Below are 26,614 nucleotides of genomic sequence, written 5' to 3'. Positions count from 1 at the left end.
CATCACATGATGTCATGCTGTATAATGCTGCTATAGGTTTAGGTTGCCAGGGGCCTTTCCACAGTACACTGAGTACTTCCTCATAGAAGTGAGTTCTTTTTCCCCACCATTAACAAATGCATGGTCAATGGAGATCAACAGGGAGTCTTTCTCTAATATTGTAAGTTCTTTACCTGAGAATATACTGTAAAGTGCCTTGAGATAAATTTTGTAAACGGGCTCTATGTAAATAATACTGAATAACAGCCACTAGGCAATGCACATGATGAGGCATAAACAAAGAGAAATACTGGTTTATTTTTAACAAAAAGCATCATTTATTGTGCAACAATATTACATTTCCAGTGAATTCATATCATTGTAGGAAAACCAGGACAACAAGGAAGCAGTGCAAGAACCTCCATGCACAAGCATCATTGAAAAACAGCTGACTCGAGTTTTGACTCTGTGGAAATGTGTGTGTGCTGGTTTCACTCGATTTCGGAATGGACCATTACTGTAAAATAATTTACAGACATAAAGCAAAAAAGCCACACAAAAAAACCTGATTTGGCTCAATTAAATATTTCCTTCAAGATCAATAAGTTTGGCCCAAAGCAAAAGATAAATAAGCAACAAATTGAAGAAAATTACCTTAACACATGTCAAATGGAAAAACATTCAAAACTTAAAAAACAAAAGAGCCACAACAAAATAAAAAGAAAAAAAGGCAGTGATAGTTCCAAAGTCGATAAATGACTTTGCTGGAAACATTTGTTTTGATTGTTCACATTTACTCTGAAACATGAGCCGATTTAAAAATCTACTCCTGAATATGGCAAGTAAAGAATATTAATATTGATATTTCTGTGGCTAAAAAAGTAAACGACTGTACAAATCTGTGCTTTTCTAAAAAATATACTCCAAAAAATTGCTATATCTTTCATACATATACAAAATATCCCCGAGTAATAAGTAAGAGGTATAAAAAGATGCTGTGGAGTCACTGTACAGATGGGCTTATGGCACAGAAAAAGATGGGAGGACAATCAGTGCTGTGTATAAAACCAAGACACTAAGTTGTAGAATCAATACTAAAGTAAGAAGACAGACATTGCTATATGTTGGTCGAGGAACGGAGGACGTGGAATCTCTTCAGGGTCATTCGGATGGATCCCAGCTCACGGTTCAGCCTCTCCAGACGATTCTCTAAAGCCACCTGAGGGTGGAAGTGGAGCAGAAAGTTCAGTGGCAGCCATTTCAAAAGTAAGTTAGCAGGTTCAATACATTAGTATCTGATTTAAGCAATTGTATTAACTCTAGGGATGTTGACTTGTCTGGGAGGTCCCAGCAGAAATTTTTAAACTATTTTAACTGATCCCCCTCCCCTCTCCATAACAGGTGACTATGTGGAGAGGGTGTCCTCCTTTAAGTTCCTCAGTACCCACATTTCCGAGGACCTATCCTGGACAACTACCACATCAGCCCTGGTGAAGAAAGCCCAGCAGCGCCTTCATTTCCCGAGAGTTCTGAGATGGAACAGGCTGCAGACTGACCTACTAGTGTCCTTCTACCGTGCCACAATCGAGAGTGTGCTGGTGCACGCCATCCCTGTGTGGTACGCTGGCTGCACAACAGCCGATAAGAATAGACTCCAGAGGGTCATCAGAACTGCAAAGAAGGTGATCGGCTGTCCACTCTTCACCCTGGTCTTCATTGCCAGCTCTAGATGTCTCTCCTGAGCCAGGGCAATTATAAAAGACCACCTCCATCCTAACCACCATCTATTCAACATCCTGCCCTCTGGAAAACGGTCGCAGCAGATGGCCGCCCCTCCCTGAGCCTGGTTCTGCTGGAGGTTTCTTCCTGTTAAAAGGGAGTTTTTCCTTCCCACTGTCGCCAAAGTGCTTGCTCATAGGGGGTCATATGATTGTTGGGTTTTTCTCTGTATCTATGAAGCGCCTTGAGGCGACTTTTGTTGTGATTTGGCGCTATATAAATAAAATTGAATTGAATTGGAATAAGGTTCAGATCCATCAGGTACAAAACCAACAGACTAAAGGACAGCTTCTACCCGTGGGCAGTCAGAAAAATAAATGCAAATTAAGAGTTTTTTTACAATCACTCTGTTGCTGCTACTTGCTATTTATTATGTTGCTGTGTGTTGCTGTGTGTGTGTGTCTTTTTGTTTCCATGCAATATTCTGTTCTTCCTCCGCAATATTTCAGCAGATGTGCAATTTCCATCCCTTAACAACCATAGCCCTTCCACCCTTATTTATTATATTTTATTACAACGCCTTGTGCACACCCCCACAATGCTCCCTGTAACACAAACATCGTGTATATAGTGTTCTTATATTGTTTTTCTTCTTCTTTCTTGTATATTGTTTTCTTTTCTTTCACACCTTTGTGGTCTTGTTTCCTAATTTCATTGTGCAAGCAACTGAACATTGACAATAAACGTTCTTACAGTAAAAGTTCTTCTAAGTTCTAAGGTTTATTTTGAGCACCTGACGGCTTTATTTTGCTTCTCATCCGTAAACTCTCTCCATACGCTTTCACGTATTTCTTGCGTAGGTGATAGAAGAGGGTTGCCATGTTTGATTCTGAGGTGGGGACTGGTTGCATAATTTGCATAGTACAGTTTTCTGGTCCGTGTCAGACTTTTCATAACCAAACCATGTCCATGCTACAAAGGTAGCCCCTCATTTAGAAGCTACCTAAGCTCCTCGATTTGTTTTGACTGATCCTTCTGTTTGGAGCTACCTGGTTCTGCCTCATCTTGACTGGCCATGCTGGTGTTCTCTGTGCCTGCATCCATGTGGTGACTGTAAGTGCCATTTAGAGTTACTTCATGTTTTTATTTGAGGTAATTTGTTTGATGCATTTTATAAAATTTGATGTTTGAGAATAAATGTATTTTGTCAGGTCATGTTCAGTTTATTTCAAAAAACCTCAACAGGAGCTTCAACTTTATTGTGAAAGGTTTATGTGGAAAATAAACAAGCAGACGGCAGAGCCACACAATGTTTTACCATTGTGGTTGCTAACAACAAAGCATAAAAACCGTCGCTTTTCCATCTGTAGTGTGGTTATTTTAAATATAAGAGAAAGATAGAACTTTAAAAAAATAATATAGCCACTACAGTGACCATCAAAACAATGAAAAGATATTGCCATAAACAGTTTGTGACACCACAAAACAAACGATCGTGTAATATGAAATGATAGACATTTTCATATTGTCATCCGAAACATATCATTATATCGAACAGCCCTACAGTAGAATCAATGATTCTAATTAGCTAATGCATTTAGTTTGGTCCACAAAGCAGAATCTACTATACAAGGTTGACAGCAGCTCAGAGTCTCTACCTAATCACAGTGGTAAGCTTTGAGCGAAATGCTAACAAAGCATACTACCATACTAACATGTTGAGGTTTAGCAGTTTTATTTAAAGTGTCAGTATGTTAACGTTTGTTAAAAAGCCCTGCATACGACACAGTTCAGACTGATGGCAATGTTTTCTGGGTCTTTATTTTTTTAAATAAAAAAACAAAGTATTGAACAACATTTAGCAGTTGGTGGCTAAATCTAAAATGTATCAATAATATCAACAACCACCATAAATAAATCCTAGAAACATAATAATAAATATTCGGATGGTTTCCGTGGAGCCTTACCTCATCTAACCTGGTCTGTAGGCTCACTCTGCCGCCTGCACCAGGCATCCGGCTCAAAGCTGCCTCAATCTGTACATCACACATTCAGAGGTTAATCATGTATGACCCAAAATAATGATATTAATTAAATACCTCTCACATGAAACACATTCAATGGACTCATGTGTAACGCAGAGTAATATTCCCATGTCAGCAAGGTAGAGACAGGAGGAGAGGGGGGGGGGGGTATAAACCTCCTAAAAATACAAGTCATTTAGCAGCTCTGTAAAAACAATGAATCCTGGCCTATGTGTCAAGAGATGCAAGGGTCTCTTGACACCCTTGCAAACACTGGACATTCTGGTGTTTAAAATAATTGCAAATTTCCTTTCGCAATTACAAGCAGAATGTGATGAAACAATCACTATGACTTGGAAGTGTATCAAAGAGATATTAAGAAAAGGTTAAAAACAGGGCACTTGTATCACAAGCTGTTATAACAAATCAATAAAGTACAAAGTCTGCCCAAAATGAGAGGAAGAGGAAATCCTAATACCAAAGCAGAAGGACAGGTATTCTAGTTAATTGGACAGCAAACAGGGTGGCACAGTGGTTAGCACTGTTGCTTGACAGCAAGAAAGTCCTGATTTGAATCCACTGGCTTGCTGGGAACTTTCTATGTGGAGTTTTCGTGTTCTCCCAGTGCTGGGTGGGTTCCCCCATGTACTCTTTGTTGTAGAGTGGCGAGATAAAGGCTGTTAATATCAATGTTTGCCATGTCCCAACAGCTTATAAGGGAAGCTAAATTTTGGAATGTTACTACGCTCATGTGTTTGTTTGTTTTTTGTTAATAACCATCTATCTAGAGGCAGGGAGACTAAATTATCTTAGGGTAAAACCAAGTACACCCTTAACTTGTTACCAGTTCATTAATGGGCTAACACTGAGAAATACCATTCACTAGCCCCCCCACACCTACAGACTCATCAGAAAACTTCACGTGCATGTTTACCGTTTTACACCATTTTTAAAAAGACACCAGTGTTCCACTTACATACATACACTGATTTGATAAAAAAGCATATTGTGACATGCCTTTGAACTCTCACCTGCTGTTTCTCCTGCGTCAACTCGTCAAACAGTTTCTCAGCCTCCGCCAGTGACTGGATTCTGTGAAGTGAGGCTGAGTCTTCACAGGGGTCCTGCGGGTCAGGTCCACTAAAGCCTCCCTGCTCCTCCCAACCCAGCTGGGAGTTTTCATCCTGTGGGGTTTCACCACCAGAGGACTCTGGCAGAGAAAGGAAAAAAAAACATTATTAATATGCTCCCAGTAAATACACTCACTGGTCACTGTTTTAGATCTACTGTCTGCTATGTGTGCAAAAAAAGAAAAGAAAAAAATAAAGTTACTGAAGTGTTACTACAGCAATAACAGAAGTAGTGAAGATTAGTGTAATTAATATAACAAATTAATTATAATGTACCTTCTCGCACTCTAAAGCAAAACCTTAAAATAAATAATGCCCAACGGAAAATCAATTCAAATCAATCAAGTATCAGGTTTTATTGTTACATCGCATATTAAAAGAGTCATCATCCATCCATTCTTACATTAAAAGATAAGTATAAATAATCACCCTGTTATTCAGTATCATTTAAACTGGTTTATGGTAGGAGTACAGCACCAAAACAATGCAATAAATCTGGTCAAACAACAAAAAAGCAGTACTTAACTGAATTTTCTAAAAAAAACTGTATCTGTGCGTATAAATATGTTACCATCTTCTCTGCCTGTTGACGTAAACTGGAGTCTTTTCTTGGGACTGCTGCTGTGGAATGAGTGACGTCTCTTGTCAACTTGTCCGTCAGGCCTGTAGACAGCACACAATGAGGTTTTAATTCAACAAAAAACAAGTGTGACAGCTGCTGTTCAGGGGCTTATGTGATGAAGCAGTGAGGTGTTTATATTTCATTTCATGCTCTAACTGACTTTGAACAAACCTGTGTTCTGTGTGACACTCTTTACAAGGTTTTAATGTGTGTAGGGAGCAGTGGGATGACACCTGGTGGTAAATCTCAGCAGGCAGTGTTTACGACAAATATATGACGCAAGGGTTACTCTGTCCTCTGTGACATGGTGCAACTAATAATGTTCACTAATAGATGCCAGAGCTCCACTGCTAATATTTCTCGACAGTAGCTCACCCACACTAAAATCTTTGACACATCTCTCTCCAAGCTGACTAAGATCTGAGCTGAGGTACCCGAGCATTAGGCTTTGGGGGGGTTTTTGTTTTCTTTTTTTTTAGCCTGCCACTGTGTAGTAGCAGTGAAAATTTCTTTCCAATATTCCAACTATCATTTGGTTTGGTGAGCTCAATTTAGGACTCAAAGGGAACATATTGAGTGTAGTTTGATGTGTTTCATACAGATCTTACACTTGCTTCCCAGACCACATTATGACTGTACCTGGCTTCAGAACATTTTGAATGATAGTCATATTAATCCGAGTAGCACAAAGAAATGTACAGGGACTGCACTACTTGAGAAAAATGGTGCAACACCAGACAGGTTACTGCAATGGGACTTTTCTGTGGCCTGAATATTGACCTACAGGCTGTAAAATACATCCATATTACTTCCCAGAGGAAAGTGTCAGAGAATCACTGTGGCTATCCGGTTGTTAAGTGATGACATATGAACCCTGCTTCGGGGTCCAAACTACATTTGGATTATAAAGGCTGTTGTCTTTTTAACGCTTTAATGCTTTGTATCTTGTTCTGCTTGATCTGAACAGTCAGCGATCACTGTCGGCCTCACATGACTAACTTCATATTGTGAATGGATTATCTCAGTTTGGCCCATTTTCAGCGTCTTTTATCTGCCATGTGATTGCATTTGTCTCTAACCATCGGGGACCCTCACCCTCACAGAAATCCTTCAGTCAGAATATGGTATATCATCTTTAAATAGAAACTAGCAAGGTAACTCCCTGCTAACTTCTAACTCTTTTAAACTTTAGAAATCCTGTTTTCATGGACGCCTGGATGTTACACTTGATTGTTACACCTAGTAGAGCTGCCACACTGATCATTTTATTAAAGATGAAAGAATTTCGAGTTTTTAACTCGGTGATACCACAGTATTTGTTTGAGTTTGGGAGCTGAAGAGGAGTTTGGACCCAGAAACAGCTAATGACATCAGACTTAAAAGGCAGGTAGTGAATGTATAATGAATGGATATAGAAAATAAACTGTGTACCCTCAGTACAGCTTACTGCACAGGCAGCAGAACACTTTCCCTAATATCTGTTTCAACTCCACTGACATGAGGACAGATGCAGAATAACTTATTTTATTGTTTTTATTTAGGTTTTGATTTATTGAGATCTTTTTTGAATTATTTTGTCGTGCTCTTTTTGTGGCATCAATTTTGGCACATAAAGAAAGTTCAGGTCATGTAAAAACGTGCCCATATGGGAGAGCTCATATTATGTTATTTCTAGATGGTTTAAAATAAAGAATCACAAGTTAAAATATTGTGAAGCACAGTGAATACTTAATTCCCCCTCTCCCTGTAATGTTAATGCTGTTCAAACACGGCTTACGGAGAACTTGCGCAACAATACAAGGTAATGTGATGTATGTTTCTTACCTGTGGAGAAGGTATTCCTCTCTTGGCATTGGGTGACCAAAAGCAGTGGAGTAATTTTCAGTCGGGCTGCGTTTAGGGCTGGACTTCGCAGACAGAGGCATGAGTAACATTTCCCTCTTTGCTGAATGGAAGAAAAGAGCGTACCACTAAGTAAAGCTCACACAGCCCTATTAACACTATCACACTGAGTGTGTCACAGGAGACAGAGCCAAAAACAATGTCTTTGTGTTTTGTGTTTCCAATTAATGAAAGTAATTCAAATTACAGACAAACAGTGGACTCCAGCAGTGTACAACTTATTACAGTAATCACAATACCAGTCAACCAATTATAGCAGCAAGTAGTGAAGCCAATACAGAAAACAAAGGCAACTAAGCCATCTGATTGCTACCATAAATTTCAGACACAGTATATACATCTTAAGTCATACCAAAAAAAATTAAACAAGACACTTGATTTTACTCATTTTTTGATTCCTCTTTAAATGGTAACTGTTCTTATATTTGCTGTTTTCTACTCTGAGCACTCGTTAAATACAACTTGCTTGATTCATATATGTTTTTCTATGTAAGTGCTTTCTATCTAACATTCACACAGAATTATACTCCAATGGATGAATTGGAGAGCAACTTGGGGTTCTTATCTTGCCCAAGGCTATTTGGCATGCAGACTGGAGTAGTCGGGGGTTGAACCTTCCATTTAGTAGGTGACCTGCTCTACAACCTGAGCCACCATCACCCCTAAATGGAGGTAGAATGACTGGAAGCTCTTACTGGGTGTAGCTGTGGGTATGCTTCGGTGTGCTGGAGGAGGCAGTGAGGAGGATCTGTGGCCCTCTGGAGACAGACTCCTCTGAGCTCTTAGCAGAGCAGCAGCTCTTTCTGCTCCACTGCGACTTTTCGATCCTCCATGTTCAGCTCCAGCCACAACTCCTCGAGGTTTAACCAACTCCTTCTCTCTGTGAAGAAGTCCAGCGCGCTCCTGAATTGGCTCTTTGTATCTTCTCTCCACAAACCCAACAGTGGTTCTCTGGCTACTGACCCCTACAGAGACAAAAACATAATATAATCCAAGAGCAGCTTAAAAAGTGCATCCAGTATAAGATTTAACAACAGGATGTGCAATAAGGTATAAGCTGAGCCATCTCCAGACAGAAAAGCAAGAAATGACAAGTGACTACAGAAGACCTGAAAGTAAAGAATAAAATCCTGGAACTTAATGTGAATCACCACAAATTAAATAATGTCACATGTACTGAAAGTGTACTAAATCGAGGAATGATTACAGTAAGAAACCCACTTTTAATTGTAGCTGCTTTTGTAAAACCAACACTGAGGTCTGACCTAACTGTTTGGCCACAAATCTTCGTTTGACATGTTGGGCTATATAGCAGCTGTATAATTTCTCATTTTTTCTCAATTAGCTTGTTTTCCAGGAGTCACTCTTTCTGATTTGAGCTACAGGACTGAGGAACATTTTTTTTCATGGTTAGCTGCTTAGAATTTCAGACAGTCCCTCAGTATAAAGTGGCCTTTGTAAATGTGTGTGTGAGAGTCATACTATGGTTGGTGGAGCTGTTCTTACAGGGGGCCCGGGTATCTGTGGCTTTAGTCTCCTCCAGCTCTATCAGGGCCCTCATCATGGGTGTCAGGGCACAGGATCCTTCTCTGTGACTAGCTTCCTGGTGGCCAGCACTCTGCTCCTGGTGTCTGATCTGAAGAACAGACTGTTCACACTCTGGAGGAGATGCACACCTGTTGGAGAAGATCTCTGTAAATCACTTACAGTTGTACTAAACAAAACAAAAAAACATCCTCAACAATCAGAAACACACCTCCAGCTCCCAGCAGCTGAAGGGGTGTCCACGGAGCTTCCTGTTCCCGATGAATGATCATTTAATGGATACGATGCCCTTTTGTGGACTGTTGATTGATTAGGTCTTCTGACACTTTTTAGCTGGTCTGATAGAAGAGGAGACGTTCTGTGGGTGACATCTGGCTCTGCTTTGCCTTTACTGGGTGACAGCAGGAGGTCCGGATGGTGGAAAAGGCTGTGGACACGTTAAAAGGTTAAGAATTTGGCACGCATCAGTTTATACACCCCTTGTAAGCACTGCACTTACAAAATATTTGAACTTAAATTGGAAAGATATAATAAGAGAGACATGATTAAAAACATTAAAGAAAATCTTTAGTTATTAGTTCATCATTCTTATTCTGATGGCATACTTTTGTTTATTATAAAAAAAAGTAAAGATTCACGTAATCTATGTTCCTGGTTGTGATTTTCAAAACTCAAATCATCAAGTTTTGTGACCCTGGCAATTTAAAGCAAAAACCACATCTGAAACAAGAATTTTTAGTAGAAGAGTTCACATTGTCAAAGACCCAAGATGGTGATCAATACAAAGGAGAATGCTCGCTGTTTTATTAACAGTTACAGAGTCCCATATCAAATCTGTTCCATATCACATTGGAGTTCTACTGTACAGTCCTGAAACATCTAAATGTTTGCAGAGCACATCCTGCAACATTATAATCAATGAAAGTGGCCAAACCAGGTGGCAACAGGACATAAGTAGGGCATATGTAGAGGGGACTAAAAATAACAGCACTAAAAATAGTTGTCCAGAGACCAGAAGGTATCACAGTGGCACATTCAACAGGACGTCCATGGAATGCTTTAAAAATACCACCTCTGTTCGTCAAAGGTATCAGAGAAGATGGCCTTGATAGGAAATCAAACAAATTTAAACCAGGTAAAGATTCTGATTTTATTTAATAGGTGGAGTCCCTGACATTAATGATTACACCTTGTGAAGGATTTCAGTACTTTTTGTGCTTACCCAGCTCCAGAAGGTTGTATGTTACTGTGGGAAACATAACGGGCCCTGGCCTGGTTCTCATGCTCCAACTGCTTCACCTGAGACTCCAGCTTAGAGATCACTCTGAGGGGTTTAATCACAAACATACACATGAAATAACTAAACCAACACTGTTTAGATTCAAAGAGTCATAGAAGTATTTCAAAGGCAGGTACAACAAGCTATGCTGGCTCATTTATTTCTTTTTTCACTACACAGCACAAGGCTGTTTACTTTAATGACTGATGGATTGATTGAAAACAGCAAACAATGTTAATAAGTGCAAACGATAATATATGATTGTAAATAAATTCCAAATAAAATGTTAATTATTGTGAGGCTATAAAACACACAGCAGCTTCACCCATCTGCTTTTTAAATTTGAAATTAAGGGTCCACCAATCACATGAACAGACAGCTACTTCAGACAATGGATGGACAGAGGGGCTGTACAACATCTCTGTAAGCTCAAGTAGGATTATTTTGAACTGTGAGTCATACAACGCTACTCTAGTCCAGTGCAAGAATAAAAATATGAAAATGGAAATGAGCATATTAGGTCCTCTTTAATGTCAACATTTTGCAAGAAAAATTCTCTCAACCATCAAGGCCTGGCTGTAATTTGCTCCTCTGTTTTACAGATCATAGTAATTAACATTTGCACTGTGACTCCATTAGTCCTTGACGCTTAGAGCAGCTTACACATTTTCTATTTTTAAAGTCTTCTGTGTATTCAAAAAATAAAACATTTCTTAGGTTCCCCAAAGTCTCTTTACACACAAGGTCATATGTTATTTCAGTGGATGCTGATGTAGGCCTTACCCTTTAGGTTATTAACTCAAAAACAGATAAGCTAAAGTACTCCAATTTATAACTACCATCTGTTCTTATTGTTGACTTGGCACACTTTATCAATGTGCTCCCTCTATAGGCATCAATTAGCAGGCAAAGGGGAAACTGCAAGGAGACAATGCTGCCTAGCATCAGAGGCCAGCACTATTATCTATTTTTAACAGGATCATCGTTAGGCTTTATCGATTAATATTCTTTTCTCCGTCTCCCTGCTGAATACCACCCACCACTGCAGCCCTTTCACAAAAATGCTCAAACCAGCAAGTGACAATGAAACACTGACAGGCCGGAGACCAATAACACTGTAACATTTTGACCTTGACCTAAAGTGACCTTTAAACAAGCTGGTAGTCTTGACTTTTTAACCTTTAGATCCAGCTCACCTACCGTCACTCTCTTCACTCACCTCTTTAATTCAGATATCTGATCATTGGAATCAACAAGCTTATTCTCTGCTGACACCAGGTTGTTCTGTAGATAAATAAATGGGGAAACTCCATGAAGCCAAACAAATCAAATAATCACAGTAAGGTTTTAATGTAAATTTCAGTGAGAGAATCATTACCTTCAATCCTTCATGGTCTTTTATCAGAGAATCATATTCTCCAAGCAGCTGAGGAAACAAAACCACAGACATCTTAACCTTGGACGCCAGCATTACTGCAGTGCTGACAAAGAGTGATTTACTTTTTTGCTCTTAATACAAAATTCTGAAAATGTGACAGTAGTACTGACAATACTTCAGACGAAAGAAAAATCAATATTAAAATCAATGAAAAATGAGGTGGATGTGGTGGCTAACATGGGGTCATTTAATAGTTTGGTTTCTTTAAACTGAATTTTTAAACACTCTATACATACTATAGCATACTATAGCACTGGCAAATGTCCTTTTTTAAAATAATATAAAAAAAAAAATCAAACAAACAAAACAAAAAAACCCCACCAATGTATAACACTGCCTCTTCATTGTTTAAATACTAAATTTATACATCTTTCTGAAATCTAAAGGAGTATGTAATTTGTTCCGTTAGATAGATTACGCATAAGTTATCTAGCCACATAGTCTGTTGGTTTATCGGGAGTTTAGTTTTTAGTGCAAAAAGTGCACCTCTGTAAAAAATAATGAGCTTGATTTATAACATGTTATAATTTGATAATGAATGCAAAAAATACAATTGCTTTTTGTTTTAGATCAGCATGGTGACATGGTTTTTAGTACTGTTGCTTCACAGCAGAAATATGAGGGTTCGAATCCACCATCTAGCCAGGGCTTTTCTGTGTGGAGTTTGCATGTTCTACACTTGGGTACTCTGGTTTCCTCCCACAGCCCAGAGGCATGCACCTAGTGGGGTTAGGTTCATTGGTGATTCTAAATTGTGTGAATGTGAGTGTAAATAGTTCTCTAACTGTGTTGTGTGACAGACTTAATATTTTTTAATAGTACTTTCAGAATTATGTTTGTTTTTTTAAAATCCACCGATACTACACTGTCCAGTGTTTCAAAAGACCAGACATGAAAGTGGCAGAAACTGTATTACACAAAAATTATATGTAGACTATAAAGTGAAAGACATTTGCTTGTACTCCCCTGCTTTGGAGAACATCTGGCTGTAGCCAACATGAGGTTAAAAGAATCAATACTGGAGCAGATAGTAATCAGATGAACCTGACTGGTGCATCCTTGAAAAAAAACACTCTTAACATAGAAAAAACTCTTACATACATCCTCAGCTGCAAACTAATTCCTCAACACCTAGAGCTAGCTGACTGCAGATAAAGTAAACTATCATAAATTATCAAGTCCATTAACAACAGTGCACTTGCCTGATTAAAGGAAATACCTCAGTACTGATGCTACCAGCATCCAGTGAATAAGAGGATGTTTATGTTTATGTGACAGTTTTCTGACCGTTATCATGTCTTCATGTCATTCTGTTCTCTCACACTTACATCCTGCAGCATCTTGTACTCTCTCTCCCTCCTGGCCTCCTTCTCATCTGCTTCCCTCCAGGCTTTCTGCGCTGCCTCCTCCAGCTGCCGTACACGGTTCTTCAAACGCGCCACCAGGGCGTCCTTTTCTTTGGCCGAATGTTTGCTTTCTTCCAGTCGCTGTTGCAAAGATTTCACAGTGGCACCTGCTACAGCATAGCGCTCCGGCCATTCTGCCTAATGACAAAAAAAGGACATCAAAATGAAGATATGGAATAAAGATTACTTTCATAGCCATTGACATATTTTTAGAAAACATCCTTGATGAAGTGACAAATTAAAAAGACATTCTAATTAAAACCCAATAAATATAAATGAACACGTAAACATGGATTTTCGCATTCACAAGATTTTCAAAAAATTTGACCTATGACCAAACTTGTTGAGAATTCTAGTAGTGTACCTATGGTATCAATTTGAAACTTGTATGTTGCTTGGTTAACGAGTTATCGCATTCACAACTTGGGTGTCCATGTCCCCTGCTGGGTGATGACAATACCACATCAGCTTTTTACGGCTAAGGGGTAAAAATGATATAAAATAAATAGCAAAGCATACCAGCTTTTTTTCCAGTGAGCTGTTTGTTGCCTCTAGTTCTTGAATACGGGTGGTGGCCTCAGCCAAAGCCTGTTCTAGATGCCTGCACCTGTAAATAAATAGCAATAAACAATGAAAGCATAAAAATAATCTAAAAAGCAATACTACGGGATTTTATGCGTCTTGGTAATTCAGAATATGAATTCAATATCATTCAAGTTTGATTTGACACCTTTTCCCCTTTAATTTCAGCATCTTAACCACAACTTTGCATCATCCTAAATGGAGTACCTATTTTAATGTCCCCTATTGTTAATGCACTGACAGATGTAGAAATGTGTTAAACTTTTGAACCCCTTGACATCAAAAACAACAGTTCACTTATTGGCTATTTCTAACCAAAAGTGACTGTTAACCCGCTGAGGGGGACTGTGATTTGGTTCTACATTTAACTGTATCATCCCTGCTTATTTTTCTTGTACATATAAAACTAATTTTTTACTCCAACTCAATATAATGAACAATAATATTTTAACTGAAACTATAGTCCATAAATGCAAACCTTTCTGTGAGCGCATGGTTGCTCTTCTCTAAATCCTGGGGCAGATCTCTGAGCTTGAGTTTGTCTCGCAGGATTTGGATCTCAGACTCATAATATGCTTTCAGGTCAGCCACATGCCGAGAATGCTTCTCTCTCAGGTTCTGCCTTAGTCTGAAAAACAGGAGAAGAAAAACAAAACTTTTTTAAAGAAGATTGGTCATGTGTAATGTTACTTTATTCACAGCACTTGAAGTAGTTTTTGGTTCTCTGGGAGGTGACTGGGCATGGCAATGTGATCACGATGCAAAGTGAAGCGAATTCATCTGTTACCTTATTTATCCATTACTTCTGACTTTCTGATAATCACAAATACATACCTCCACTTTTACAAGTACAAAGAGATAATGGGGGAAAAAAGAAGCAATAAATTGGAATGAGAGCAGCTTTCTTTTTGGGGCTGGCTAAAGCCTCTTGGACAGTGCCAGAAACGATTATACTCACCTGTAAATAAAGGAATAAAAGGGGAACTATAACCAACCTCAAGGGTAAAAAGTTTTAAATATGTGCTAACATAATCAATCTTGTTATGAAATGAAGCTATTAAACATGAGATTTCTGTTCACTGGTTCTGGGTCCTATGAAACACATGACGTTCCATGTCCTTATTTCAGGTCCTCTTAACAGAAAACATTAGGTGTAGCTAAAGTGCTAATAGTGTTTGGCAGTATTTTGGATTTATTTGATGTCTTTAGAGATTCATATTGTTCAAATACTAATCGTTTATACTTTATAAACAGACATTTTCAGTTCTTTAGCTTCAGGTCAACATCAAGCCAAATCAAGCATTAGAGTAGATGTTCCTAGAAATTATTTTGTTTGTTTTTTTTAATTATTTGACACATGTAAAACTTTTTTAAATTTTCATGTTATTTAATTCTGTTCAATCAAGTCTCTAACGTTATGTCATGCCCCCCCCCCAAAAAAAAAAAAAACCCCACCCAACTTTAAAAAAAAAGTCACCATACAGAGCATTTCTAGTTTTCCTGTGGCGTTGCTAACTTTCTGTAGGGAAACTGAAAAGATCTACCACTCAAAGACAGATTGACACTCAGTGGATTGTTTGAGAATAACATATCAAAACCAAGTGATAGAAAAGGCTCAAACAAGTTAAAGTTAATATCAGTGCATTTTTTTGGAAAGATATAGGCAAATGGTTGAGCAGAACATTATACATTATAACATATGTACGTACAGAGAGAGGACAACAGGATCCTCTAGTGATGATGCTCTTTCCATGTGTGGACTGACTCCATGACGCAGAGAAGCACCAGAGGCTGAACAAGGCTTCAGGGTGCTGGTGTGGGTGTGACTACCCTCCTCTTCGCTGGCTAAGGGAGCACTGGCTCTGCGCTGATGGCTGTCTGTTTGGGAGGGCTGAGCCTTATCTTGGGAGGTAGACAGGAATTGGGTTGTATTTCCCCATGGGCTTTGCACTTTAGATGGGGCAGAGACACTGGAGGTATCAGAGATATAGTCTGTATCTCCAGGGTTGGGGCTGCAATCCACCATGCTGTCAGGGGTTATGGGGGTCCCAACTCTAGGGTAGCGGTGGGGCTGATTGGCGAATGATGGGCTGCTGAAATGAGAGGGTGAAGTGAAGCCAGAGGTGCGATCTGACTGCCGCATGTTAGCTGCTGGATCCAGTGTCAACATCTGAAGCACAAAAATACAAATTGTAAGAAAATGTGAACTTGTGGATGTGAAATTTATTACAAGATTACAAGATTAACACGTCACCAGTCAGTTGTATTTTTAAAAATATTATATTTTTTAATAATTAATGTTTTATCGTGTCATTATCTATCTTCTGTAAATCACTTCTACAATCTTGGGATTGCAGAGTTTGAGTCATGTGACATACCTGCGGTGACAACGGAAAAGAAGTAGCTGAGCCTTCCCAATCTGAACGCCTACAATCTGCTCTTTGCTTGTTCTGATAGATCTCTCTGAGAGACAGCTGAGGTTCCTGGCTTCCCGGAGTCTAAAGAAGACCAAATTAGGCATCAAACCTCAGCATTATAAGCAAACCATGTATTTTATATCAGTCTCAGAAGCCACAGTAAACCATAACGTAACTCACCAGACTCATGGATGCCTCTTGCAGAAGTAGATAGGCACCGCTGTCAAAGCTTTCAGGTAGTGGGTGATAGAGATCACACTCATTCAGACGCCAATACGTGAGGCCTAAAACAAAAAAAGGCTTACTTTAATTGCTATATGCAATAATTTGGAAACATTGTTTGAAACTACAATTTTATCACATATTTCTGGCAGCGCTGGCCATCCTAAAAATATATGTTTTTAATATAAACAAGGAGTCTGATATTTAGTTAATTGACACCACTGGCAATGTTTACAATAACAATTTGGCTGATAGCCAGTGCTGATACTATTCATTTTTTATTTGTTTCTGTACCAAAGATTGTTAATATCCCATTATCAATATGGATGGGATATAGCCAACATGGATCAATTCCAATACCAATATTCAGCTGACATATATTTTATATCTTCCTTGTTACTAGCAAAGCTATTAAAAGTACCAAAATTACACCTAAAGAAAGAATTTAGTTGAAAAATATGTGTGTATGTCTATATAAAATATCTTATTGTTGTTCCACTGAGCCTTAGTGTAATCTACATATTATTATAAACACTTAATTGCACCATAGTGTTGGAGTAACACCCCCCCCCCCCCAAAACAAACAAACAAACAAACAAACAAACAAACAAACAAACAAACAAACAAACAAACAAACAAAACAAAACAAAAACAAAAAAACCTTGGAGTGAACAGCTGTTTAAAAAATGTTTGACTGGCTGAGAAAAATGCAACTCTATTGTAACTCTACTATATGTTTAACTGCAAGAAACACAGAAATTAGCTCTCCAGGTATGTGTAGAGATGTATGTTTTCAATTTCTGATATGACCAGGGGCTTCATCTTCTAAAAGAAAAAGTGTAATATCCTGTATATTTTTTTTTTTATTTCATGTTTTGTACTTGATTTATTTCAATATACTTTACAGTGGCCAAATCCAGTCACTGTGTGTCTGAATTCAAGTCACTGAATTCTTACCTGAGGCTTCAGATGCTAAACTATCACTCCTCCTCAGTGGAAAAGAGCTGGAAGATGGCCCAGCTGGTTGATGCTGAAAACCAATAGAAATGAGTGGATTAGATTCAGCAGCAGGAAAGTAATCAAAACAGAAAAATACAGCAAAAAGAAAAAATACTACAAATAAACACTATGCAATGTTGCGGGTTTGTTTGTTTTATTTTATTTTATCTATGCAAAATCTTGGACAAATAATCCTGGAGAAGAGGCTGTCACCACTTCCTGGGTTATACCTGGTCCTGGGACTCTGTGCTCTCCACAGTGTTTTGACTGTGGGATTCTCTGGGGCTGCGAGGCTGCTCCTGGTACTCTGGTATTTGGGATGACGCTTGTCCTGCTTTGCTCTTCTTGGGCCTCAGTTTCTGCCTCTGGGCCCAGGAGGTCAACTGTTGACTGGTGCTGTCAACAGAATTGCTTAGGGTAAGTAAAATTATAATTTCTCAGACAAATGCTGCCTAAACCTCAACAGGATTCTTGCAGGGTATCTAAAGGGTTGAATGAGTATTGTTACAACAAGCATACTGCTGCCAATCCACACAAGTGAGACAGGGAAAGGAAACACTAGCACAATGATATATTCCAATAAAGCTTAATAAAGACTCGCACTCGCAAACATGTCCAAAATAATTGGGTAAGCACACATACACATGTGTTTGTCCTTAATTACATTTTTAATTTTGTTTTCATTTATCAAAACTTAAGAAAACCACTATTCTAGAGCCATTTACCAAGTGCATTTATATTGTAATACTGTGTTAGTACTTTCCAGATTAAGTTACTAATTCCTAACAGTATTACTAAAGTAGCTAGTGTGATAGGGGGATGATCTACATATGATGATCTAGATACTTGGCAGGATATGCTAAATTTTTGAGAAATATTTATTGTTTTCTTGTTTGAATTTGGGCTTCCTATCATCTGCCAGCCAGAGACTCATGTGACTATGTCATGTTGGGTGGCCATTTAGTTTCAAAAAATGTTTTAGAAAACATCTACAGGCAATTAAATTTGATATTAAATGTATTTATAAAACCAGTTTCAAACACAGAACTCTTAACATTGATGGCTTCATCAGTGTATTTCTTTTAGGTCATGTTTACATTCATGTTCCTCACTGTAGGGTATAAACTGGGTATAAACTGACTGCGTGACAGATCTGAAGTGAAGTACACAGTCACTAGCTGCTTGATCCTAATCAATGGTGTCTATATGTTGGGCACCATTTATTTTAAGTAATTAATGAAGCTACTATTGTTGTGTCACATTCATAAATCTGCTCAGCTCTCTTGCTTAATGATTGATGCTGCAGGTGTTGGAAACTCAGAGGCAAGACTTCTACAGGCAGCTGCAGGCAACAAATAACTTTGGCTCCCGACTAAATCTCATTAATTTGACCTGTCACAGACTCTGTCTTTATCACATTGAAGACTTTTCCATTATTTTAAACACTCAACATATAAAATAAACTGTTGGCCAGCTGAACATGTGTAAACCGTGCCTTTTACCGTGTCTGTAATGTTTATGGACTAGTGTCAGACTTTGTCTATAGCCATTTTCAGATGCTCTTGGGTTAACAGATAGACGTTTATGTCTGAAAAAGCTGAGAAAACACCACAGTACATCCTTACAAACTCAGTTTAGCATGGATGTGTTTGACCTTACATACCCAGAGATTTTCTGCTGATAAACTAGTGATTCATTCACTCCGAGCATCCTCTCATTGGAGAAATCTTGCTGGCAACCAAGCATACTTGTCTCTGTGTCTTTCTGGAAGTTAATGGACCAGTGATGCTTCTCGCTTCTTTGACCAACAACCTCATCTTCTCCCGGTGAACCTGCAGGTTCCAGACTCGACTCCCAAGTAGAAAGAGTCCCATATCCACTGCTGAGCACTGTGGTTGCACGCTCATCCCGCTGATTTGTGGCCTCAGACCTAGGGAGTGGAGGCGATGGGGAGCTAAAAGGGGTATGGACGGGAGCTGCCAGACTGTCATTGTCACTGGACACAGTTTTGGGAACAGTACATTCACTGGAGACAGGGGGGAAAATATAGTCCTTCATGTTTGTGGTACTTTTGCTCACAGGAGTTGGGGAGAACTCCCCATGTGGCTGGACACTAGCCTGGCGGTTTTGGAGCTGAACAAGGGCCTTAATTTCATCCTGAATCAACTGAAAAAGAGGAATTATTTTACTGTAAGAAATTGCTTTCAATATACTCATTAAGATAGTCCCCTTGTAATCCACCATCTCTTTTTTGAGGTGGTCCAATTTCATAAAACAGGACATGATGTTAAATCCAGGCTTACCTGTATTTGGCACTGGTATTGTTCTTGCTGAGCAAGTATTTGCTCTTGGTATTGCTTCTCAACCAGCTGAAACAGATGCAGCCATCGACCCTGTAGCAGAAAAACAAACATCGTTACTTGTCTTACTTTGAATAAAAGCGCGGGCTATTACAAGACAACAGTCACACAGAGATAAACAGAGACACAAAGAATGGCAAGAAGCTGTTGTATTACTAACTGCCATAGCCAGTCGCATGACAGCCACGGGAAGCCGACGGGTAAAGAGATCATTTTTTATCAGATTCCTTCGTGGAAGAAAAATTGTTCAAGTCATCTTTCCAAAGTCACGAAGAGGCGACAGATCCCCTGGATTTCAGGGTAAGTCCCGAGACACACTGTGCTACAAGAAATCCCTTTCACTGGAAAGAACAGTGACTGTTGCAGTACTCCGGAGCGAAGAGACAGACAGGACGGCTGGGGTCGCTGTCGGGATTTCTTTGCCCCGCTCCGATTTTAGTGGATTTTAATGCTGTGGCTGACGCCACTGGACTTTTAGTGTTGTTTTTATGTTTTTACTGTGTGTTCCCCGTGGCCAGGGATGTTTTTAACTGTTTTAAATCTTTTTTGTGAAATACATTATATTTTAGTACAAAGTTTTGTATTGTTCTATTGCCTTGGCTACTCCACTGCTCTGTCCGTTTTTTGAAGGGTTGCCCTTCACTTAGAATAAAACCTGGTGTCCACCTACATATCTGGCTACTCGGAACATCTCAAGGTCCTGTACCCATCCGTCAGTAAACTGGAACTGGGCTTGTTAAGGGACCTGAAGTTACTAAACACTTCATGAGTGTATGGACTCACACTTAGGACCATATAATTATAAATATGAGTGTGATGAAAGTTGGGCAGCAAGCTAATGTCTTTAGTCCACTCTGTATGCTCGTATGAGTCTAACCCTTTCACTCCTTTGATTTTTTCCTGTTTTATTATTTATAGTTTTGTTTAGAGGGAATATTTTACTTTCTTTTCTTGTTTGTTTCAGTTTTAATATAGCTACTTTTTGTATTATTCATTTATTTATTTGAGATGCGCCAAATCGCACAAAAGACTTAACATTACATCGAAGTTTGGTTGTTTGTTTTTTTAAATGCTCGCTGGAAGAGACATTTTTATTTTTAACGTACTTTTTGTTTAATTTTGTATTTGTTGTTTGGTCGCGTGTGTAAGACAGATAAACACTGGAACGGCCTGTAAACACGGCTTGTTATGGTGGAAAAAAGAAGCCGGTTTCTCTTTGTTTCCCTCCCCACCACTGTGGAATTTTTATTTAGGAGTTTAGGAGTCAACAGTTGTTTAGTATACAACGTACACAATTAGATATGGGCACTGAAACCACAGTCCATCAGTTATTTCTGAGATTTTATTAATTAATTAATTTTAGATTTCTCCATGAAAGAAAATGTATAAGTTAACTTTTTCAAGTTTTAATTTTTTATTTAAAACAAAGAAAACCCATATGAAACATAAATTCCCTCTCCTTAAATATGTCTTTTCAAACAGATGCTTCCATGTAGGGCTGTGCGATATGACCAAAATGTCATATCCTGATATAAGAATTCTATCGTCCTGACAACGATATAAATCACAAAAATGTAACATTTTCTGTAAATTCTGTGAATCTCGGGCAGCTCGTCTTGCGGGAAGTGTTTCCAGCTGCGCGTCATGTAGCTGGAGTCGAGTGTTTAAACCGATGCATGAAACTATACATTTTAATATACACCTCCTTCATTCTTTTAATCTCACTTGGCTCACTACTGCACCCACTCCGAGACCAGACCATATATTAGACCTAGATTTGTCTTTTGGCATTTCAATTTGTAATCTGGATATAACTGATGCTTTTTCATTAGAATTCTATATTATCCTTTTTGATATGCTGCTCCTTCTTCCCCCTGCCACACAGCATCTACCTTTTCACCAATCACATTATATCAATTCTTCCACTGCTAACTATTTTGTTGAGTCCTTCAAAGCTGCAACAGATGCTTGGTCCATAGCAGCTTCCCTGCTCTATCTCAGCCATGAAGATTTTACTAACTTATTCAAAAGCACTTGTTCCTCAATTATGGATACTGCTGCTCTGTATAAATTGAGAAAGTCTGGACTTAAACAGTTGTCCTGGCTCAATGATTGATGATTGCTCAATGTATGTTTTCTCCCATCAACTCTTAAAATGTGAATAATTTCGACAATTCTTTACTAGTAAAGTTGAGACTAATAGCATTCCCACCCCTTTCACATTTTAACTGACTCTCTCAAATAGACTGTTTTAAACAGATTACACTACCCGCTCTTACAAAGACAGAGATTTCTCATTGAAATCTACAACTTGCTCTCTAGTTACTGTGCCTTTCACTCTTCTGAAAGATGTATTTGATCCAAGCACCCTCTCCATTATCAACACTTCTAAATCTACTGGTACCGTTCCATCTCTCTTGAAGCAGGTAATCTAGCCCTTGCTGAGAAAGTACAACTTAGACTCCAAATTACCTAATAATTACCAACCTCTACAAACAACCACTACCAAAATTCTTCAGCAACTTATTCCTTGCATACAGAAAAACAACATCTTTAAAAAGTATAAAATGAAAACAATTCTTCTACATCAGCTGCACCTTATTGTAGGGTATCTCAGGATTCCATTTTAGGGCTTATTCTGGTCTCCCAGTTTTGCTTACTCTGGGACAAATCATGAGTAAACACAATCTCTATTCATTCTCATACTGACACTATTCAGCTGCACCTCTGCCTCAACCCCAATGAGAAGCCCACTTTCTGATTAAGTTTGACAAGCAAATTACCTCAGTGGTTAAAAACGTCTTTGTTTTGGTTTTTTAATCTCTGTTCCATATCAAAAATTAAGCCTTTTCTGTATGTGAAAGATCTGGAGATTGTTACTCATGCCCTCATTTCTTCCCACTCAACTACTGCAATTCACTTTACAATTGTCTCAGTCCTCTCCGTCCCACCTTCAGTTTATCGAAAATGCTGTTGCTAGGATCCTCACACGGACTCAAAAAAGACATCATATTATACCCGTTTTAGTTTCTTGATTTCCTGAAAAATTTTGAATTGATTTCATTGATTTCAAGATCCTTCTCTTTGTCAATAGAGCCCTTCATGGTTTGACCCCTTCTTACATCACCAACCTCCTACAAACCTGCTCCCTTTCCAGGTCCCACTCCCATGAATCGCAGAATACTGACCCAAATGCAGAACACCAAAACAGCCAAGGGTTAAACTCAAAATACATTTTTAATAGGGTTGTTTAAGCAGTCCAAAGAATATAATATCCACAAAGGCAAAATGAATCCAGAGCAGCATGAAACACATGAGGGCGGGTTAACTTACACAGAGACAAACAATGCTCTTTATAAATAAATCTGAATTGAGTAGAGTTGAGAACACAAAAGAAAATAGTTCCATGTACACTAAAGGACTGCAATACTATGTGTATTTATGAAGGTGCCAGAGAACCCAGCTGTGTACAACAATTATGGTACAAACTTCCATTAGAGAGAAAGAAGACATAGGAAGAATTTAATTTTCCTGTGACCTACCCATACAGTAATTAAAGATTGAGAACAGAGTGTGTTATACCCAGGTGTACAAACTGAAAGCCTTCAAGCTTGATGAACTGTGCCATAAAGTGCCTTCACATTGTAGAGCATCACAGTTGTCTGTTCTCTGCAAATCACATCCTGTGTCTGAAAAGATCAGCTGTGTGGGTGTTGGGGTCTGTAAATGTGTATGTGTGCATCTATCTTACTGTCAGGTGTGATTTGATCAAAAAATACATGTGACAAGTCTGAACTGAGGCTACCAGCAGCCAAATACAGTGCACAAGAACAAACTGCTACAGCAGCAAACACTTCATCATCAGCCTTTCTACAAGACCTATTGTCTTCCAGTCTCAATGGGTATTTTCCTACCTCGCAGTCCTTCCAGATCTCAGGGTCTGTCTCCCCACTGCTCTGGATCTCCTGGACCAGGGCCCTAAGGGTCTCCAGGGAGCTTGGATTGATGAATGGTAGGGTCTTCCCTTGTTCAAAGGCTTCATCTGTGCTCAGACATAGGCTCCTGTAAAACAAATTGGATATTGTTAAAATATTGTATCAAATATTAAAATATTAGATTAGAATATATTAGATATGTTTCTCCAGGCAGTATTATTTTATACTGTCTGGCATTATTATTATTATTATTATTATTATTATTATTATTATTATTATTATAGCTGAGCAGTATTTTAGAGACAACTAAATAAAATAAAAGTCAAAAAAGATCTCTACTTCTTAGTTCAGCCAATATCTGCAGCAGATATTGGCCTATCACAGACTTTTCAGTGTCTGATATTTTGTTCAACATGCGCCAATATTAAAAATATTTTTATGCAACATAAGGCAGAAGAATATCCATCTGTATATTTAAAAACAGTGTTTATCTTGAAGAATAGCTCTGACACATTTGTCTGCAGTACATGCAGCAGAGTAACGTCACAGCTGAGCAGCAGGCAGTGTCAAGCACTGAAAGTTATCTTTAGTCTTTGAAATGTTTTGGTGGAAATTAACAAAATAGCCCTATACTTCCTCTTCCAGTTTAACACTCTATATGTGTAACTATAAATAAATACCACCCAATATGTATACTGTATGTATAGTATCTACTTGAAAGATCCAGTAATCCACGTGCTCTACTACTTTTGATAGAATACTGCTTAAAGATAGCTTTGTCTGTACATGTCTAAACTCAATCTGTTCAGAGGTTTTCCAAACACAACACAAAAAAGGCCACTGAACACAACAGAGTAATATCAGCACCTATTCAATTTTCCATTCCATTGAAATCTGAGAAATAATCATGTATGCAGTCAATTGTAGTTCTTAGAAAGAACAGGAGTTTTAAAAGACCATAAATCAAAATTGACACAGAAAATTGCAGTCAATGCATCTTCATATTCAACACTCCTACATATGTTCAAATTTCCACAAGCATTTAAAGAGAGCTGTCACAATAATGGAGAAACTATTCTGCATAAATAGGTAGTAAATGTAAATCAATTTCCTTTTAAGCATTTAAATTTAAAAAAAACTGCAACAACACACCTGCATTAGGAAAAAAACTATTCAAATATTTAATATTTTAAAAGGGGCAAGTGTTTCTTTTTTTTATGCAGACACTTCCTCATACAGTAAGGAACTTAAGAGTTACGGTACCTGATCTTGTTGCATGCTGGTGTGATGTCCATGGGCCTGCACTCCACAGTGCCTCCTGTTGTTTGGGAGGTTGTGCGTCTCCCCTCAGAGACAGCCAGTCCTGAGGCTGATGTCCCCTCAGAAGACACCAGCGAGTTTTCGCTCTCCTTGCCCACATCCCCATCAGCACTGACATGGCAATGGCTCAAAGCCCCTGAGCTGGACACATCCTCTGAGATACTGTCATCTGTGGACATTTTTATGGGCCCATGCAGAGGAAGTCACTCTGACAGCTAGGGACCAAAGGAGAAAAGTTCAGAGTTCTGTTAATCACACTTCTTGTATTTCCAGCTTCAACAACAGGAAGTGCTGCTGAACTGTGAACACGACAATGCATTAATACGTTAATGTATAATACATGTAAAAGCCAAGAAAAGACACCAAATCAACTCTTAGTTTTGATCTTAGATCTACTATCAACATTCAGTAACTGACATAAATATAAGCAAATTACATAAGACATAAACAAAAGCCGTGCACAATACGCAGATTTTTAAGATAATATGTAATTGTTCTTGCTTTAGCCTCTTCTGTCAGTCTGTCTGTCATGACCTGTGTTTGCTGTATGTGAGAGCTCGTCCAACATGGGCAGCTTTGATTGGACACCTAATTAACTTAGCCAACAACAAGAAAATCAACAGAGATAGAGCTCCACAAGCGGTGGGCTGGTTCATTTAGTAAGAAGCTACATTAGCTGTTCTATGGTGTCGGCCAGCGCAACGGATGCTGCAGACAGTTGAAGTTGCCTATAAACTCCACGGGAGCCTGGGTCAGTCAGGCTAAGTTACCAAGCTAGCACAGTAACTACCTCTGACTAGCAGTTCAAAATGGTTAGCTAGCTAGCTCAGTTTGGCTAAGTTGGTTTATGACAGGTTTGTAAGCACAGCGTAGGCACGCAGGAGAGCGCGGGTGAAACGATAGCGCACGCGGGTATATAATAAATGATATAAAACAGAAAACTGTGTCGCGCTGATTGGCTACATATAATAAACATTTAACCTACCCGTTAACTTGTATCATTATTTCATCCATATTTCTCTGTGAGTAGTCAAGCTGGCTAGCTGGTTGCTGGTTGGCTACTGCACTGCAGTGGTCGTTGGCTGCTGTAGCGTTCACAGCCCACATTGCTATTGGTCAAAATATTATCTGAAATACAGAGCTGTGATTGGTCGTTACTTTCACTCAGTGTTTCTATTGGTTATGTGGGGGACAGAGGCGTACGCATCTGTTGGGACCGTAGATAAACCAAAAGCATGAGGATTGTAAATTATCAATAACGGGATAAAGACAAATGTTTATTTGACTTAAAGTGTGGCTTTTAAGCCAGATAACTAAAGTCATGAAGAGTTTCTGATTTTATACGCCTTGTTGTGTTTTAACGTCAGTTTGCTCGATTCTTGAACTAGTGTGTGATGGGTTTCATATTAGACATTTCTCATTTGTGGTGTAAAATAAAATAGTTTAGCAACGATGCATGATTTCCATCGTTGCTAAACTGCATCTTTGATTGTATCGTTTTTTAAATATAGTTTTGTTAGTATTGTTTCAAGGATACTAGCAACTTATATAGTAGTCAAACAAAACACATTTTACTCAGGAGAGTGGCTCCTTTTTAAAGTACTTTTGAATGTAAAACAGTGACTACAGTATATACAATTGCATATAATATAATTTGGTTTCAAGACAGTCAGACCTGTACACCAAACCATATTGTGTGTTTGTGGAACAACCAGAGTAAAAAGTTTCAAAAAGT

At 38.6% G+C, this 26,614-nt stretch overlaps 1 protein-coding gene across 2 annotated transcripts; it reads right to left on the bottom strand.

Annotated features, from left to right (window-relative positions):
- Positions 1-853: 853 nt before the first annotated feature.
- On the bottom strand, positions 854-25,996 carry mphosph9 (M-phase phosphoprotein 9). 2 transcript variants are annotated; one of them, XM_080868659.1, is made up of 24 exons: positions 25,865-25,996; positions 24,823-25,094; positions 23,539-23,686; positions 19,568-19,657; positions 18,928-19,430; positions 17,495-17,660; positions 17,223-17,295; positions 16,224-16,327; positions 16,005-16,124; positions 15,336-15,796; positions 14,105-14,254; positions 13,564-13,651; positions 12,967-13,182; positions 11,579-11,626; positions 11,420-11,484; positions 10,144-10,245; positions 9,133-9,348; positions 8,859-9,052; positions 8,072-8,341; positions 7,299-7,419; positions 5,424-5,515; positions 4,754-4,932; positions 3,666-3,734; positions 854-1,198 (listed from the first exon to the last, which is right to left on the bottom strand). In XM_080868659.1, exons 2-24 carry the CDS (start codon positions 25,056-25,058, stop codon positions 1,097-1,099), a joined length of 3,813 nt encoding a protein of 1,270 aa, XP_080724785.1. In that variant the 5' UTR covers positions 25,059-25,094; positions 25,865-25,996; the 3' UTR covers positions 854-1,096. The 2 variants fall into 2 exon arrangements, with proteins under 2 accessions (XP_080724785.1, XP_080724786.1); XM_080868660.1 differs by having other exon boundaries at positions 8,883-9,052.
- Positions 25,997-26,614: the final 618 nt, after the last annotated feature.

The sequence above is a fragment of the Rhamphochromis sp. 'chilingali' genome (genome assembly GCF_963969265.1).
Source record: "Rhamphochromis sp. 'chilingali' genome assembly, chromosome: 2".
Lineage (NCBI taxonomy): Eukaryota > Metazoa > Chordata > Actinopteri > Cichliformes > Cichlidae > Rhamphochromis > Rhamphochromis sp. 'chilingali'.
This window is presented reverse-complemented; position numbering and strand designations above follow the sequence as displayed.